A 17,741-nucleotide genomic window follows, 5' to 3' on the forward strand; every position below is an offset into this window, starting at 1 on the left:
GCGGCGCCGCCCCGCGCAGGCCCCGCGCTGCCGTTCCGGCCTCGTTAGGAGGTTCGTTCTCCCTCCGGGCGAGTTCTGGCTCCCGACACCGGCCCGCAACAAGCCCCATGCCGCAGCCCGACACACGGGGCCGCCTCATGACGCGGAAGCGCCGCCTCCCGCGCAGGCGAACCGGGGCCGCGAAGGGAGGGGCGGAGTGGGCGGGGACCCGTAATGCCCCGCCCCCCGCGCGCCCGAGGGCGGGGCGGCGCGGGGCGGGGCTCTGTCAGCCCGGGGCCGCCGGCAGCCGCGTTCCCCCCGCGCGCTCTCCTGCGGCCGGTGCCGCCGCGTCCTGCGCCTTTAAGGCAGGGCCGGCCTCGCGTCACGTGCGGGGGGAGTGTAAACAGGAAGCGGCCGGCCGGGCGGCGAGAGGTGTTCGTTGGGGACCGTTTAGCGCCGGGTGGCTCGAGCCGCCGCCATGAGCCGCGAGCCGCCGGCGGGGGAGGAAGAAGCGGCGGGAGGAGCTGAAGGAGGAGACGGGCGGGCGAGGCCCGCGGAGGGCGGCTGCTACCTGGCGCTGTGCTCGCGGCCCGTGCACTTCGAGAAGGCCAACGCCGTCAACTGCGTCTTCTTCGACGAGGCCAACAAGCAGGTGGGCGCGGCGGCGGCAGCGGGCGCTCTCCGCGGGGGCGGCGGGAGGCCGCGCTGCCCGTCCTGACAGGCCGCCCGGGGGGGGTGCTCGTCGACCCACGGTGTTGTCACAGAATCACAGAATGTCAGGGGTTGGAAGGGACCTCGAAAGACCATCTAGTCCAATCCCCCCGCCGGAGCAGGAACACCCAGGTGAGGTTACACAGGAAGGTGTCCAGGCGGGGTTTGAATGTCTCCAGAGAAGGAGACTCCACAACCTCCCTGGGCAGCCTGTTCCAGTGTTCCGGCACCCTCACCGTGAAGAAGTTTCCTCTCATATTTAAGTAGAACCTCTTGTGTTCCGGTTTGCACCCGTTGCCCCTTCCTATCATTGGTTGTCCCCGAGAAGAGCCTGGCTCCATCCTCGTGACACTCACCCGTTACATATTTATAAACATTAGTCAGTCTCAGTCTCCTCCAAGCTTCCTCAGTATCGCGACCGTATCGCGACCCCCCACCCTCCTCCCTGCCCTCTCTCCCGGGGCCGGGTGAGGGCAGAGCGCTGCCCTGTGCCGGTGCCGAGCCCCCAGCCGGCCGGGGTGAGCGAGCGGCCGGCGGCTCCTGGACACCGCCTCCGGGCTGGAGTGGCGGCCTCGGGCCCGTTGCCTCAGCCTTTCCCGCTGCTGCTCGGCTGCCTCTCCGAGCAGAGGGGCCTGGAGGCTCATGCCAGGGGCTGGTTTTGTCCCCTTTCCTCGGCTGCTGAGATGAGGCTGGTTGTTCTCTTTCTGTGGTACTGCTATGGTGCGAGGTCGTGCTGTTGGGTGCTGGCTCAGAACCCGTCATCTTGCTAGAGATGGTAGTAACTTTTTTTTCCTCAAATGCATCAACATAGATTTATTAGGTTGAATTTCACCAGCCTTTATTTTCACTGCTGTCTTCCTGTAATTCTTCAGAGTCAGCGCTCTTTCTTTCTGTTCCAAATGTCCCAACATTACTGACAGACTATGTCATTTCAGTGTGTCACTTCATTTCTCTGATTTTTTTTTTTTCCTTTTTAAATTCTTAAAGTTCAGTATATTCATAAAAATAAATACTTGAAGCTTTACTTGTGGCTCAGACCTGAGTCAATGCTTTGCTTTTTGTTTCTTGGCTTTTGTTCTTTTAAGCGTGTTTCACCTTAAATATCTCTGTGGGCTTCTGAGTATTCAACTCAGTATAACTCAAAGATCCACAGTCTCTCATGAAGCTTATATAGATGTGGATATGTTTCGCTGTCTAATTTCTGTAACTATTCTGTGATCTCAGCATTCACAGAATTGAAACATTCAAGCTTTATTATCCATATAAATGTCATGATTCACCATGTGAGGTGTGGACATGATTAGTGGTATATTTGGAGATGGGCGAGTATTTCTGGGATGTGTTTCTTGCTATTGCACTCTGTTCAGAATTAGTGGTGTCCTTTCTCTTTATAAACCATAATCCTTTACTTAGGTTTTGAGGGCAAGTTGAATTAAGATTACTTAAACATGCCTGCCAGGAGACACTGTATCATAGTGTGGATGTGACGTAACTACACAGAAACTAGTTGTTAAGAGTTCGCTTGAAAGAAACTTATTTTCAACTAAAGCTGAAATTTAATTCTCTGTGGTCTTTTGCTACTTTAAAATTGTTCCATTTCTGGTGTGTCTCTAAACCATTTTTAACCAATGACTGTTTCTCAGATGAACGTCCTTCTGAGAGATCTGTCCATGCTGTCTTCTCACCTCACAAAGATTAAGACAGTTTTGCCTTCATTTTCTATCTACATCAATATTAGAAGTAGTTAAACTAAGTATTTGTCATTCTGGTAAGGCTGTGGACTTGTTTGCATTTTATAGTCTTGACACCTGTATTTCTGCACGAGCATGCTGCACCAGTAGTATACCTAATGTAATCAAACAATTTATCTGTTATTCTGAGAGCAGATCTGTCTTGTCTAGTGCTTCTACATGTACAATGAGTACAAATAAGGCATCTGCCTGACTTTCTTTTTCTAAGCCAGTTATAATTTGTAAGAGCATAACTTTTTTAATGTTACCTTATTCCAGCTCAATAAGCCATATAGCTCTTGCAGGTTTTATACATATGTATGTGCCGTTGTGCTAAAGGAATTCTTTAAGTTATTAGTGCAAGTCGGCTGAAACTTCTCAGGTACAGATAAAACTGCAGATTATTATTAAACTATTCCTATCTAAGAACGTGTTCTGACAAGAGAAAGCTTCTGGGTCACTGAGTTACGCTGCTTCCCAGTCCGCAAACTGATTTTGTTTTAAACAATGCCCTGATGTCTCAGATACTTGTGCCAGTACCTGACTTAGGAAAATAAGAATATATTAAAAAAAAAAATTAAAAAGGAGAGCTTATACAGACTTTTACTGTTTTAATGTGCCCAGTAGTTCAGAATATGCCTACAAGACTGTTACAGTACCATTGTAAACCTGTCAACTCCAAACTCCAATTAAACTTGGAGCTCCAGAGAAAGGAATTGGTTACTTACTGAATCTCAGTATGAGCTGGCAGATCTGTACAAGAACAAAAACGATGTCTAGTAAAAAAATTAAAGGTGTGGCTTATAGAAAAGAAAGCATGTTAAGGGGTTATGATTTTTAATAAACTACAAATGTGTTCAAAACACTTTTTTTTTAAATAGGTTTTTGCTGTTCGATCTGGAGGAGCTACAGGAGTTGTCGTTAAAGGTTTGGAGGATAAAAATCCCATTTCCTTCAGGTAAGGCACCTTTATCTTTGTCTTGGGATGGAATTCTGTAGTCTTAAAATTACATGGTACTTAATACTGATATACTACAGTTTAGGCGTAAAATTTACAAGCAGTTGTGATCATATTTTGATTTTTTTTTCTTAGACAAAATTTTGTAATTAAGATGGCATGCTTTGCCCTCATGAATTTATAGTCTTCCGGGGGGGGAAGTTATTAGGCTGTGGCTTTTTTTTTTTTTTTTTTTTAACAGCAATGCTTTATTAAAACATGCTATGCATGTAGTAGAATATGGAGATTCAAACTGGTGATTCCTACAACAGCAATAACTTCTTCAAGGATGCTATTTAGCAAGTTAAACAAAATGAAGTAAACTTAAATGTGTAGAGAACTGTAATTTTTGAATTTTATGCCTATGATTCAAGCACAGTGTTCCCTACGTTTCTTGCATTGTTTCTTGTTTAATCTAAATTGTCTTTTATATCTTCCATTTTTTATTGAAATGTGGGAGGTTTTTTCAGAATTGGACAGCAGTACTTCCAATGAAACTTTATCTTTAGAAAACTATTTTATATATGCCTCTGTTAAGAGCAATGGCTCTTTGCACTCTGCTGTCCATATGTAAGGAAAAATTCTTTTGCTCGAAGGTGGCTTCAATCCGCATATGGATAAAGCAATTTGCATTCAAAGTGTGTTTACTGTGATCTGTCAGGTATTACATAGGGCCTATCCTGAAAGTTGCTGGTTTTATTTGACTTTTTTTTGGACTACCTTTGTCACAAATCCTGAGAGAATACTCAGTGAACTTCAGTAGGTTCCACAATTTTTCTGCCTGACTATCTAGTTCTCTCTTTGTCTGGACTTAATAATGCATACTGGAAGTAGTACTACTTTATTCATGCCAATTGTACTGATGCTTGTTTGGTAAGAATACATTTTTTATTCTTTCAAGTAGTGTGAAAGTAGCCTCGCTCCCCCTTTAACATCAGAAATTCTTTTAAAGTGTGTGTCCTAATGGGGAGGCAAGTGGGCTGGTGTCGATTAGCAGTAGTTCTGGAAGTAAAGGACCCGATTGCAGGATGTTGGTGAGTGTCACAGAGCTCCAGGCTCACTGAGACAGAACTGAGAACACAGATTTGAGTAGTCCCACAGTCTTTCGATTCCACATCATAGGCCAACAGAGCTGAGCATTTGTAGTAACTTCAGGTGCTAATTTGTGCAGCCTTAGCTATGTTTCTGTAACAGATATGTGCAGGACTTCTGAAGAATGAACTGCCTTTATCTCCAGTCTGAGTTTTGAATCCTGTAATTGTCTGGCAACACTCGTGTTGTATACAAAAGCATTTGCATTACACTTTCCCCCCCGATCATTGTCTTTTTGAGGGTATATTACAGAGTTCTGGGGGAAACTATTTTAGATGATACTTCCATAACTTCTTTTTCTTTCTGTATAGGATGGAAGACAAAGGAGAAGTGAAGTGCATCAAGTTTTCCTTGGGGAACAAGATACTGGCTGTACAGAGAACTTTGAAGAGTGTGGTAAGAAACCTACGCCCTGCAGATAGACAGGGAACTGGAGCTGGAAATCTTCTATTAATACTGACAGTACCAGAGTAAAAGCCTGAGACAAATGTTCAAGAGGACTGATGGCTAATAACAGCTGTAGTGAAAATTCCACTGTCATGCTGAGAGGCTGAACAGGCAACATTGTTGTCTTGCTAGTGTCATCATTTAAGAAAAAGTGTGGGGGAGCCAACTTCTGTAAAGAATTCCCTGGCAGGGGTGAAGTGGAATATAGTAATTTTTTCTTCTATATATTTTAACCAAAACAATTTGATAAACTAATATCAATTCTCTTGTGTCTATATATTTAAACCAAAACAATTTGATAAACTAATATCTATTCTCTTGTGTCTATTTATGTATCTCGTTTGCGCATCATAATTGCTAACATACTTCATGGGCATTTTTGCAGGATTTTTTGAATTTTATTCCAGATAGCCCTCAGCTAGAGTATACACAGGAATGTAAGGTAAGTTAAATGTCCAAAACTTATATGCTTAAGTGAAACTCTAATGTTACTTACGCTGGTGGCCTCTACTCTACAAGAGAACTCATTGGGATACCTTCCAAAACACTAACATGAAGTAAATGAGATATGTAGTCGCTACTATCCATCTGAATTGAGGTAAACAAACAGGTATTAACAATAGCATTAAAAACTTCCTGGTCCAGTCACTTTCTTTCCTAGAAAGGATTGGAAATGCTGTGGAGGCAACAAAAGTCAAGGTTGGGGAAGGAGAGGAGAGACAAAGTGCTGATGATACAAAACCAGTGGACAGTAATTATACAAATGCCAGATATGTTAATGTGGAGGTTTTACCCTGATTTCACTGATCAGTGATGATAAGATATTACTATTTTGCAGACTATGTTTGGTATTTTTAAACAACCCTTCTAGTTTTTTTGATGATTTTTTTAAATGAGAAACAAGTACCATTGTCATTGTTTGGTACTTTCCAACTTCTAACTAAGATAAATTACATTTTGGGGTAATAGAATGCTAAAATAAGTTGCTAAACATCTGATTTGCACAGATCCCTTTATTCCTGTAGACTTGAAAGCTAAAGCACTCTCTGCTTTGTTGTTCAGGATTATGTGTTTGAGTAAACCATTCTAGCAAAGCATTTATGGTAGTGTTCTGAGTCAAGTCACTGCAAATATGTCCACTTAGTTTTTGATTTCTGTCCACAGAAGGAACCGTCTTTTCATGTCAGGAATTGGTTGAATTGGCAGCGTGATTTGGACCAGAAGAACTTGGCTGTATAAATAAAATCTGACTGTGTAATAAACTTGTAAATCTTACACGCTGCCCAAAATCCTACAGTAGTTGTGTCAATACATAGTTTTATGAGTCTTAACAAAAGTAGCTGATGCATGCTGGGTGGCCAAAAGCGTTAACTCCAGTGTTTGGATAACTGAATTGCCCTTGATCCCACGTTCTTCATTTAGTAATATTAGCATATCTGAATAGTTCATTTTTTCCAAGTAAAAGCGTGTTTGTTTGCTTGTTTGTTAAAAGACAAAGAATGCCAATATTTTAGGATTCTGCTGGACAAGTTCTACAGAAATTGTCTTCATCACAGATCAAGGAATCGAATTGTACCAGGTAATACAAATTACTCCTGTAGGACATATTTAGAGATTTGAAAATGTAAATTTGTGACAGTATTTTTTAATTCCTTTCTTCTAACTCTCTAATTGAGAAAGTGCACTACTAAAACAAAAATATAAATTCTGCTGGTTTTTTTGTAGATTATAATTATTTTTCTTTGAGAGAAATACATTTTTGGGGCAGAGGGAATTAATCATTAACAGGTTATTTAGCACAGCTAACAAAGGCCCTGTATAAAGGAGTACTGAATCAAGCCTTGAGAACTCTAGATTAGTAAATGCTCTTGGCTTGTATGGAAATGAGTATCTAAATCTAATGTGAAGTATCACTTAATGCAAAACAAATTGGCATTGGGGAGGATGTGTGCATGCTTACAATGCAGCAAAGAACAAATAATTTACTAGATAGTGACATCTTTCTGCAAATTGGCAGCTTGCTCCTGTGTTAGTCTCATTGTCTGATTTCCTCTGTGTTTGTCTAATTACTTTAGCATACGCTTTTAAGAAACCTAGTGAATGAATAGCCCTTTCTGACATTCATGATGAGAGATATTATGAGCTTCCTCCAAAGTTGTGCGCTTCCCAATAGTTCTGGTCCTGGAGCTAAGACATGGTGTTTCACGTAATTACTCTTACTAGTAACTAGTACTAAAGAAAGTAACTGAAAAAGCAGCATTATTTCCTGCTAATTGAGAGGAAAAATACATTTGGCACCTAAAAGGATCATGAATGTCAACCCTGCAGGTCAAAGGATCAAATCAAATAAGTATATTTTTGGAGATAATTATTTAAGCCCTCAAAATGAAGATAATAAATTTAAATGAAGATAATCAATTTATGTACTATCTTAGTTCTTAAAAGACTAAGGAAGCTGGGGAGTGAAGGCAGCAGAGATATTGTAATAACTTTTATAAAAACTTGACTAGTTGTGTAAAGCTAGTTGTTTTCTTTGTTATGGACAGAACTTATACCCAGACCTGGATGAGGGGCAAGACACAGCACCTTTCTGCTCATTAGCATTTGAGGAGAATTTGATGTGCATTTCCTTAGCTATAGTAAATTGGGGACTAAGCTGTAATTGTCAGGTTTCTGATTTTTAATTCTCGCGCTGCAAATGCCCTAACACTTAACTGTTTCTTGCTTAACAGTCCTAGCTACTGTGTAGTACCATTGATGCTGTGGAATCCTGATGGCACTATAACGCTAATATCCCTTGTTTCCAGGTATTACCAGAGAAACGAAGTTTAAAACTTCTGAAGAATCAGAGTATTAATGTCAACTGGTACATGTATTGTCCAGAGAGCTCTGTTATTCTTCTGTCGACCACTGTTCTTGGCAACGTCCTGCAGCCGTTCTATTTCAAGGTAAAGACATGTGTTCCACACTTTTCATTTTGTGTGCTTCTGGTTTTTTTAGGCTGCTGCTTTGTTCAAATATTCTGTTGCTTTTCCTGGATTTCTTCCAAGAGGTGCATGTGTTCACATCCTTATACGACAATAAGCAAAGCACAAAGCAAAAATATATAAGGCAGTTCCTAGGTGATGGCTTAAAATTAAGTAATGCGCTCTTTCTTATGTCTTCTTTGGAAAGAGGTGTGTCCAGTTGGACAGTTGACCTTGAGAAAGGAGAAAAAAAAAAATTAGTGACCCAGTATTTGACAACTTAAATATCTTTCAAGAGATCTTTATTTTTCACTTAAAGAAGGGTATATTATTTAATTTAACTATGGGCATTTGCACTCTGTAGTGTGGTAATAAAGAAAAATTAAGGGCCTTTCACTTGTGCTCATAACAACCACCTTCCAAATGTGAGTGGATGAATTTGAAAGAAAGAAAAAAGGCAGCACTGAAGAAACAGCTGTTGTCCCAAGCATTAGAGGGCTTTTTTACAGTATTTATTTCTCATAATGTTCTTCCCTGTGGATAACACTTAAGGTTACTGGGAAAATATTTTTCTTTTTGGCTTAGAAAAAGTGTGTAGTAAAAGCTAGAATCTGTTTTGAGTTAATCATGCAGTAAGATGTTTTAAAAAAATGAGTAAAATAACTACAGAGTTCGTCTTCCTTCTCTCAAGGGATTAGGAAGGTTTCTCTGGTAGTCTAAGGGAAGAGATTAAAAAGAAGCTTATTCAAATGGGTTTCCTGGTTTAATCTTGCGTAGGGTCTGTCCTGAAATGATGTTCTCTTAGGTGGCGAGGTGGAACTTACTAGCCTCTCACAGCTTTATTTTTAAGGACCTAGGTCATGCTTCTCCCTCCTTAACGTTTTGCATCAAGTTGTAGCTTGAAGCTAAATAATTTTGTGTTCAGAAAGTAACCTTTAAAGATTTCATGGAAAATGGGACTGTACTAAAATAATCTTTGAAAATAGAGCTCTAGCAAAGGGCAGACTTCTGTAGTGTTTACACTTCACACTCAGGAATGAGTTAATGAGAATGGGAAGTGAATTGCAGAAGTAGTTTCAGAAACTCTGAAAACTTGCTTGAATATAAATTCTTTAGGAAAAGAGGAAGAGGAGAGAGGAAAGCTTGGGTGGGAGCAGGAATATGCTGAGTGTAATGCAGATTCTGGAGTTAGCAGGAATGAAAGGAGATTGTGACTGGCAGGACATACTGATATTTTCCCCTTCCCAGTAAGCACTTATTTAAAAGTTGGAGCATATGTTTTGATAAAGGAGGTTAAGAGAACCGCTGTTTGAGATCAACTGTAAATGGGATCTGCATGCAAATTCATCTTGACTTAATTAAAATTGAAATGTTTTGCTAGCTGAAGCTGGTGTTATAAAATCAAGATGATAAAGCTGCTAAAATTAGAATACTGGAAGGATGTGTTTAGGATCACAGTAGGAAAAAAGTGTCTAACCCTTTTTTTCTTTTCAGCCATCACCATCCTTCACCTCATGGGGGTGCTATTGATGCAGCCTTTGGTTAAAGGTCAAGTATGAGACCTTTCTGTTTGGAGTCTTAACAATGGATTTCTTTTTTTTTTTTTTTTCCTGTTTAACAGAGTGGAACAATGTCAAAACTATCAAAATTTGAAATTGAGTTACCAGCAGCACCCAAATCCTCCAAGCTCAGCCTTTCTGAAAGAGACATTGCTATGGCTACAATGTATGTATCTAACCAATCAAGCATTTCATGGAGCAGTGTGACAGTTTTGGGGATGAGAGAAGACAAGAACATTAACATGGTTGCGCTTGTTTCTTGTTTTAGCAGTACTACTGCTTTAAGGTGCTTCAGTTACTGCCTTGAACAAAGCATCTCAACAACTCTTTTGGGGCAAGGTGGGGAGGGGAAGCTAACTGGGAAGTCTCACATGAAATTGTTCTTTGTTAGTAGAGAAATTTTTAGAATGCTTCATTTTTGAACTGATGTGTTGGTAGAGTTCTTAGATGCCTAACTTGCATGAGTAGGCCATGCATTGTGATTTACCGAGTGCTCTTTTAGTCTTTCACTTTTAATTAATTGATCACTTGACTTAGGTAATCTCACATCTGTTCTTTTAGGATTAAATGTATGGCTCTAACAGACTGGTAGAGCTCTTACTTGAAACTAATGCTTTAATCCTGTTGTCTCATTAGATATGGGCAGCTTTATGTTCTCTATTTGAGGCATCACTCAAGGACTTCCAATAGTACAGGAGCAGAAGTGGTCCTCTATCACTTACCAAGGTAAGAACAAAATGAAGAATATTAGTGGCAATTCATGTGAAGAGACATCTGCTTTTCTAGTTAAAACAGGCTTACTGACCTGTTCTTCTCATCTGTTCCCATAGAGAGGGCTCTTGTAAGAAGACACATATTTTAAAGCTGAACAGAACTGGAAAGTTTGCACTGAATGTTGTGGATAACTTGGTGGTAGTCCATCATCAGGACACTGAGGTGTGGTTTATTTATATTATATTGTACTTCAACTTCTAAAGTTATGGCAGATTTTAATAATGATGGCTGTTAGCTTTAGAAAGTATTTTTGCATATGCTTACCTTTTCCAAAAGCCAGAGTCTTTACAGGAATAAACCCATAAAGGCCTAAGAGATTCAGACTTATCCTTTTACCTTGTTGGGCTAGCATTTTAAGGGTTTTTGCCACTGCCTGTTTTTTCATACACTTTTTTTCTTGTCACTTTCCTGTGATATTCTGATGCTGCACTGTGTAGACTTTGAAGACATTATATGAAGAGGTAGAATTAAATTGGATACTAAATTATTGAAGGCCCAGTTCTGCAAAAACTTCTATGAATACAAATGATCTTATGCATATGGTAGCACAGGTAAAACTTGCTAGCTTGTAGTCTCAATAGCAAGGCTTGATCAGTGGTAAAGCTCAAATGGTACTTTGCTCTTAACTTGTGGAAAGACTTTGGCTTCTTGTATTTTCTCTTGGGCAGCTTCAAGAACTGGAGCACATTATCTTGTTTGGGTGGTTAGTTGATGTTTCAGTTATAATTCATGTTAATTCTACGCTTGAGCATTTTACCCAGAGCACTTATTCTCCAGCATTGTGGTCAAGCTGTAAACATGACTGTGTAAATACAGAAAACAAAATCAGACCAAATAGGGTAGATACCATTAATTGAAGTCATGTTTCATTAGCGTTGGAAGTGAAACTAATTTCCATAAGAATGTTGTCCATACTGAGTAGAAGCATTAGTGACCTGAGTTGAACAAGAGTGAAAGGTAGAGTGAAAAGTGACCTGAATACATGTAAATGGGTGGTAATTCACATTTGTGAATAGTAATTCCTCTTCTCAATTGCAGACTTCAGTTATATTTGACATCAAGCTAAAAGGAGAATTTGATGGGTCTACTACAATCCATCAGTTTGTACTTCCACCTCGATCAATACAACCCTATCAAATACCTGTAGCAGGTAAAACTACTATGTAATAAATATCCTAACACTGTTACCAAGATTATCTAAATATAACAGCTGGCATACAAGAGTGTTTCAATTTTGAGGGTGCTTGTTACTAACATTTCTATTATATATATATACACACACTATATATACACTATATATATATACACACACTTAGGAGGGGGTGAGAGAAGAAAGAAGGTAATAAGGCATTGAGTGTAAATGCATTCCAAACTTGTGCCTACTACAGAAGAGTAAGAGTTGATGTTTAAGATGTATACTTCCCCATGTACTTTGAACTGTAAAAGCAAAGTTGTTTGGTGTGATGGGTTTTGTTTGGTTGTTTTGTGGTATGTGTGTTGGGTTTGGTTTTTTTCCCCAGCTATAAAAGCTTGTGTGTCTACTTAAAAGCACTCCATGATTTTCTGGCTTAAATCATGGCTACATAGCCATTCCTAAATAACATAAAGAGGCTGAAAGATAATCTAAGCTAGAATCAAGTTTAGGAGCAGTTTAGAAGCAACTTTAAGATCAACATTAGGACTTTACCACTTAGATTCTTCTTGGATTATCTTTCTATTCTCATCCTAGAAGTATAGCAGATAATTACGCTCAAGCTGGAAGTAGCTAGAAATAGTCTGAGCATAGTTCCAGTAACATACAGCAAAGCAGTGTGGTTCTCTTTACAGAAGAGGCAGATGCTTCTATAGGAACAATTGCACCATAAAACCTCTCTAACGTCTGAATTGTGAAGTCACTAATAGCAAGTATGACTGAAATCTGCAGGTGGAGGTTTGTATTAAACAAAGATTAGGATCAGAAGTACAAACCAGTCTTGCTCTTTTTAAAAAATTAATGTGATTACATATAAATACAGCAAATGGAACCTATGTAGAATTATAGTAAGAGAAATGGAATACTTCTGCATGCATGGTTTAACTTAGCTGAAAAACAAAAGAGTCACGTGTTGAAGAATTTCTTTGCCTTCCCAGTGTCAGATTTTCTATGTAGATTATCTCTCTCACACAAATGGATATATCTCTTTTGCCTGTGTGCTGTAACATGACTGCTAGACATTACAATCTATACTTGCCTTTTCAGTGTAAGATTGCAGTTTGTATTTTGTTCATGTAGGAGAGCTGCCAGACTAGTACTGTTCTTCACGTGATGTTAATTTTTCTGTAGGTCCAGCCTCTGTGACAAGTCCATCTCCTGTTCCATGTAAACTCTGTATCCTTTCAATACTCCAGAAGTGTTAAGTCTTGCTAAAGCCTCATTCTATGTACCAAGCATAGAAGCAGCCAGCATTTCTTACCTTGACCCATTAAGTCTGGCTTTAGCTGATTATGCATATTTACTTTAAGACAAAAGAGCATGCTTCCCAAGAGACTGTAATGCTTTCATCGAGTTGTAAATATGGAAATCTAGTATAACGCAATACCATATGTGCATTTCAAATGACCAATAAATATGAAAGGACTGAATAGGTGCACCATGGAACTGAAGATGTAATTCCAAGAATATGGTTCAAGACCTTTTACAAGAAAAGGTGACAGTAAGTTTAAGTGACATTAATGGGATCTGCTTCAGTACAGTAATGAGAATTTAGTAGCAAAAGTTTAGAAGCAGTGTTAACTATGGATGTTAGAACTTTAACATTTAGATTCTTCTTCTTGGATTGTCTTTCAACCTGATATTATCATCAGTGCAAGTGAAGGTAAGTGGCAAGCTGCCTGACTCTACTATGCAGCCTTTTTTACTTAATGAAGCAGAAAGTTCAAAGGTTTACAGCTTGCAGAAGTTATGCTGAGCAAATTTACTTATGCTGAGTAAACTCTATATAAGCCATTTCTAAACAAGTTCTCTAAGAGGCAATATGCCAAATAATTCAATAAGCTAAGGCAGTCTATTCCCTAACAATACTTAGTGTCAAAAGGGGGATAGTTTCTACCCTCAGTGCACAAGGCAGCTTAAAACCAATGACTAAGCAGCTGTACCTAGTAAGATGACTACTCTTGGTAGTCATAACTGAAGATGACCATATTTTTACTACAACTTCTCTGGGGTAATGCCGCTCTAAAACATAGATGAAGGCAAATAAATCATAATTGAGATGTAAGGTGGAGAAGTTGGATACCTAGGCTATACTGTGTAAGGAAATTCACTTCTGTTTTACTCCTTCAAATCAAGGTTACCTCTGGAGTCTTCAAGTGAAACTTGAACCTGTAGTTAACCTCTTGTTAGATAAAGGAAAACTAATGGATTTCCTTCTCCAAAGGAAAGAATGCAAAATGGTTATCCTATCTGTATGCTCTCAAAGTAAGTTCACATGTTTTGTCTGTATCTTGAAAGTACAACACTGCATTTTCATAAGTGCTCACACAAGTTAGCTGGGCTGTTCTTAGATTTGAGATAACCTCTGGAACTACCTTGGTCCTGTAAGATGTCATTTACCTAGACTACCCTCAGTCACCATTCTTAAAGGAATTACTTAACCACATGAAAGAATTCAATTCCTTCTCCCCCACTCCTTTAGTTAAGTACATCTGACCTGACTGAAAGTGTTTATTTAGAATAAAGCTTAAAGATCACCTTTTGAAAAAGGCAACATTAAGCTCCTGATTATCTCTCCTCATAGCTCTTTTTTTTTTCTTATCTTTTCAGTGCTTAGTGAGCCAGAAAGGGGATCACTGTCTGTGATTGCAACTGTTTTTGACAAACTGAATCATGAATATAAGAAGTACTTGGAAGCTGAGCAAAGCTATACAATGGTAAACCATGTTAGATACAGCAGCTTACAAAGACAGGCCAATGCTATTTGCATTTCACGTTGCATCACAGTGAAGGCAAAATACCTGCTCTTCCCTGCTTAGGGAATTCAGGCCTACCCCGAGGTCCTGTCTGCCTCAGGCTCACAGCAGAAGGTCCACTATGCAAGGTGCACCAAGACTCCCACTCAGTGCTCTGCTGTGGCAGATGCTGCATAGCTCATCTCCAGTATGACAAGTAACATACCCCAGTGCTTGAAAGCAGGAAGAGGGTAAAAGCTTAAAAAGCAACTTGGAACCCATAACTATCAAAATAATTTCCAAACCACTGATTTCATGGCACACTGTACCACTGCACAGATACAGCCCTTAATTCTGCTAAAACTCCTAGTGCAGCCACATGCTAAAAATCCTTCTAAAGCAGCATGCCTGTGCCAACATAGTAAGATTGATTCATCTCTTGGCTTGGAGACTTAAAATAGGAGCATCATTTTTATATAACTTGTAAAAGCAGTTTTAATGTGAAAGCCCACACTGAATAGAATGCATCTAGTATTACCTGACCACAGATGTGAATTTGCGTAGTAACAAAATATGTTTATAATTATGTTCCCCGTGGAAAAACAGTCTGAGACTAAAACTGTACTACACCACTAGTTTTCTTTTAAAAAGGCTTTCTTCTTCTAGGTGGTAGAAGCAGGCCTGAGTAGAAGTAATCCACTCCTGAAACGTCCAGTCCGCACTCAAGCGGTCATTGACCAGTCTGACATGTACACACATGTTTTATCTGTATTTACAGAGAAGAAGGTAAGTTAACGTTAAGTGCTAGCAAACTTGACTGCTTGAAATAGCCTGGGGAAGGCTTTATTATCAGGATTAGGGTATTTTGATGCCCATTCTTATGGAGTTGTCATTAATGGGGGAAGCTATGCAAGTTCCACCTAACACTTGTTTCTTGTCCAGGAAGCACCTCATAAGTTCACTATAGCAGTCTTGATGGAGTACATTCGCTCGCTTAACCAGTTCCAGATTGCAGTTCAGGTAAAAGACTTGCATACATGAAATACCAAGTATATCACCTCCACGAAATTACAGTTTCAAACCAGTCTCAGTCATGTGTTTAAGTCCTATACAACACTACCTTCTAGATTGTAAAGACTGGTGTTGAGACCTACCTTTGATGGTCTTCTTCCTGCATTCACAGCACTACTTGTATGAACTGGTCATCAAAACCCTTGTTCAACACAACTTGTTCTACATGCTCCATCAGTTTCTGCAGTACCATGTGCTCAGTGACTCCAAGCCTTTGGTATGTAAGACAAGGCACTTCAATAAGCTAGTGATGGAGGTGGGAAGTCTTCAGAAGTTCAAGGTTATTTCTTACTTTTGCCCTAGGCTTGTCTGTTACTGTCCCTGGAAAGCATTTACCCTCCCGCACATCAGCTCTCTCTGGACATGCTAAAAGTAAGCATTTCATACTATAGTAACTTCATGTCATGTGTGGGTTAGACTTATCAAATAGCTTACCTGACCAAGCTTGAAGTGACTAACTAGCATCTCAATCATTTGTTAGAAGTCTTACAGCTGTGATTGACTTCACAGAGACTTTCTACAGCAAATGATGAAATAGTGGAAGTTCTGTTGTCCAAACACCAAGTTTTGGCTGCCTTGAGATTCATCAGGGGCATTGGAGGACACGACAGCATTTCAGCCCGCAAATTCCTTGACGCAGCAAAGCAAGCAGAAGATGACATGCTTTTCTATACGATATTCAGATTCTTTGAACAAAGAAATCAGCGGTTACGAGGAAACCCTAGTTTCACACCAGGTAAGCAACAAGCAGACCAAGATACTCATTATGCAAGCAGAACTAAGACTTGTTTCACTTCTGCTCCAGCTGAGTCTGTATTACAAAATAAAACCCTTGGTGCATTTTAGTCTGTATTTTAGGCTTAGTTTTAGGCATAGTTCCAAAGTTGTCTTACTCCTTTGTATACTGCACCCAGGAGTGAAGAGACTGAGCCAAAGAACTTGCAGATTAAGCTAACCTGTTTGGCTTGCAGTTGCTTGCACTGCTTAGTTTAGTAAAGCCCTTATCTCTAATTAGTGCTTTCTCCTAAAGCCAGGAACTGGATCAAGAAACCTTTGAGTTCAGTTGTTTTTCCACAGATCACAAAAATCCAAGGCCTGTTTTACACTACAGTTCCTCTCATTTAAAAAAAAAAAAAAAGAAAAATTTAAACTGTTTGTACCAACAGCATGTTCTTAATCACCAGATAGCCTATCGGCACAGAGTGCCACTCCAAGATCTCACATCTTGACAGTAAAGAACTCTCATGGATATAAATCTGCTGGTTAGATAGAGGAACTCTATCAGACATCTGCTCCTTTACAAGAATACTTGTCAAAGGACTGGAGACACTTCAGTATTCCCTTGCTTTAAAATTGTTCAACTCCTTTACTCAAAAGCATTAAATAATTAGTACTTTTAAACTGAGGTTAAGCATAAGTACACAGTGTTGCTTCTCAGTTTGAGTTTTAAAGTTAACATAACATAACTTCTATTTTGCATTCCCCCCCTTTAGGTGAGCACTGTGAAGAACATGTCACTTTCTTCAAACAAGTTTTTGGAGAAGAAGCTCTTATGAAGCCCACAACATTCTGAAAGACTTCCACTGAAATGTATAAACTTAATTTATTGCATTTAAGTAGATTTTTGAACTACAAAATTGCTATTTTATAATAAAGTATATACAAGACATTTTGGCAAAGAGTACTAAAAATATTACAACTTGTGTTGGCTTCCCCCTAAAAATAGAGACAAAAATTGCATTGACCTGCATTTAAAATTAGTGTCAGTGGTTTAGCAGTCCATTCTCCTACACATCACCTCAAAAAAACTATTCAACTTGCAATACAGCTGGTTTAGGTTTCTAGAAGAAAAAAAAAACCTCTTGTAAACAGAAGTGTTTCAGTAATCTTGTTAACACATCTAAGTTTTAGTAATACTGTTATGTGAGCCACACCTAGCATTTCCTGAGTTTAAAGCTATGTCCAAAGCTGCAGCTGGTATCTTCTAGTTGAATCCGTGCAGGAGTCAAGTCAGTGATGGTTACAGTGTGATGTCATAGAACATTGCTGCACTTTGGTTCTTAAGAGAGTTGGGCCTAAGCCAGAGTTCATGGAGTCCACTGAACACTGTTAAAAACTAGAAGAGGAGTCGCTCCCGTTCTGTACCTCTGGTCCTCTCTTGTGCAGCACGAATTTTAGCTTTATTTACTGATGGGCCTGAGTGAGAGAAAAGAGTTATTACAAAGTCTCAACATTACAGCAGATCAGTCGGTCATCAAGAAGCATGCACAAGTCTAGGTCCAGCTTTATGTTAATGCTGCTTCAGAAACATGCTTCTGCTCAGCTGTTAATAGCTGTCAGCAGCAGCAAGGGCAGCAGGTGAATCCCCACTTAACCTCCTTAAATAAGGCTTAAAGTCTGCTTTTAAAAACTACACCGTAGGCATGAATTCCCAAATTGAAGAGGACAATATTTGGACCATCCTTACTAAAAAGCAAGATCACTCCTG

The 17,741-nt window shown here is 39.7% G+C and overlaps 2 protein-coding genes across 2 annotated transcripts in view; one reads left to right on the forward strand and one right to left on the reverse strand.

Moving 5' to 3' along the window:
- The first annotated feature begins 285 nt into the window (after positions 1 to 285).
- On the forward strand, positions 286 to 16,934 carry RMC1 (regulator of MON1-CCZ1). The gene is made up of 20 exons (XM_065627622.1): positions 286 to 631; positions 3,302 to 3,378; positions 4,821 to 4,905; positions 5,342 to 5,398; positions 6,449 to 6,535; positions 7,764 to 7,904; positions 9,544 to 9,647; positions 10,118 to 10,207; positions 10,312 to 10,417; positions 11,294 to 11,405; positions 12,579 to 12,623; positions 13,057 to 13,110; positions 13,584 to 13,712; positions 14,058 to 14,164; positions 14,849 to 14,968; positions 15,125 to 15,202; positions 15,366 to 15,470; positions 15,557 to 15,625; positions 15,764 to 15,989; positions 16,747 to 16,934. The coding sequence occupies exons 1-20, from the start codon at positions 458 to 460 to the stop codon at positions 16,824 to 16,826; spliced, it is 2,046 nt and encodes a 681-aa protein (XP_065483694.1). The 5' UTR covers positions 286 to 457; the 3' UTR covers positions 16,827 to 16,934.
- The window catches only part of NPC1 (NPC intracellular cholesterol transporter 1), a 28,374-nt gene continuing 27,530 nt past the window's right edge, over positions 16,898 to 17,741 (reverse strand). Inside the window, exon 25 of the mRNA XM_065627620.1 lies at positions 16,898 to 17,449. Within this exon, the coding sequence (XP_065483692.1) occupies positions 17,370 to 17,449 (80 nt within the window). The 3' untranslated portion in view covers positions 16,898 to 17,369. The remainder of the gene's footprint in view (positions 17,450 to 17,741) is intronic.

The sequence above is a fragment of the Caloenas nicobarica genome, chromosome 2, assembly GCF_036013445.1.
Source record: "Caloenas nicobarica isolate bCalNic1 chromosome 2, bCalNic1.hap1, whole genome shotgun sequence".
NCBI lineage: Eukaryota > Metazoa > Chordata > Aves > Columbiformes > Columbidae > Caloenas > Caloenas nicobarica.

Bases quoted from the DNA above. Each gene is read 5' to 3' on its own strand.
- RMC1 (XM_065627622.1), top strand. From the start codon at position 458: ATGAGCCGCGAGCCGCCGGCGGGGGAGGAAGAAGCGGCGGGAGGAGCT. The intron at 11,406-12,578 runs GTAAAACTACTA...ATTTTTCTGTAG, and splicing joins CTATCAAATACCTGTAGCAG to GTCCAGCCTCTGTGACAAGT. The intron at 14,165-14,848 runs GTAAACCATGTT...TTCTTCTTCTAG, and splicing joins CTGAGCAAAGCTATACAATG to GTGGTAGAAGCAGGCCTGAG.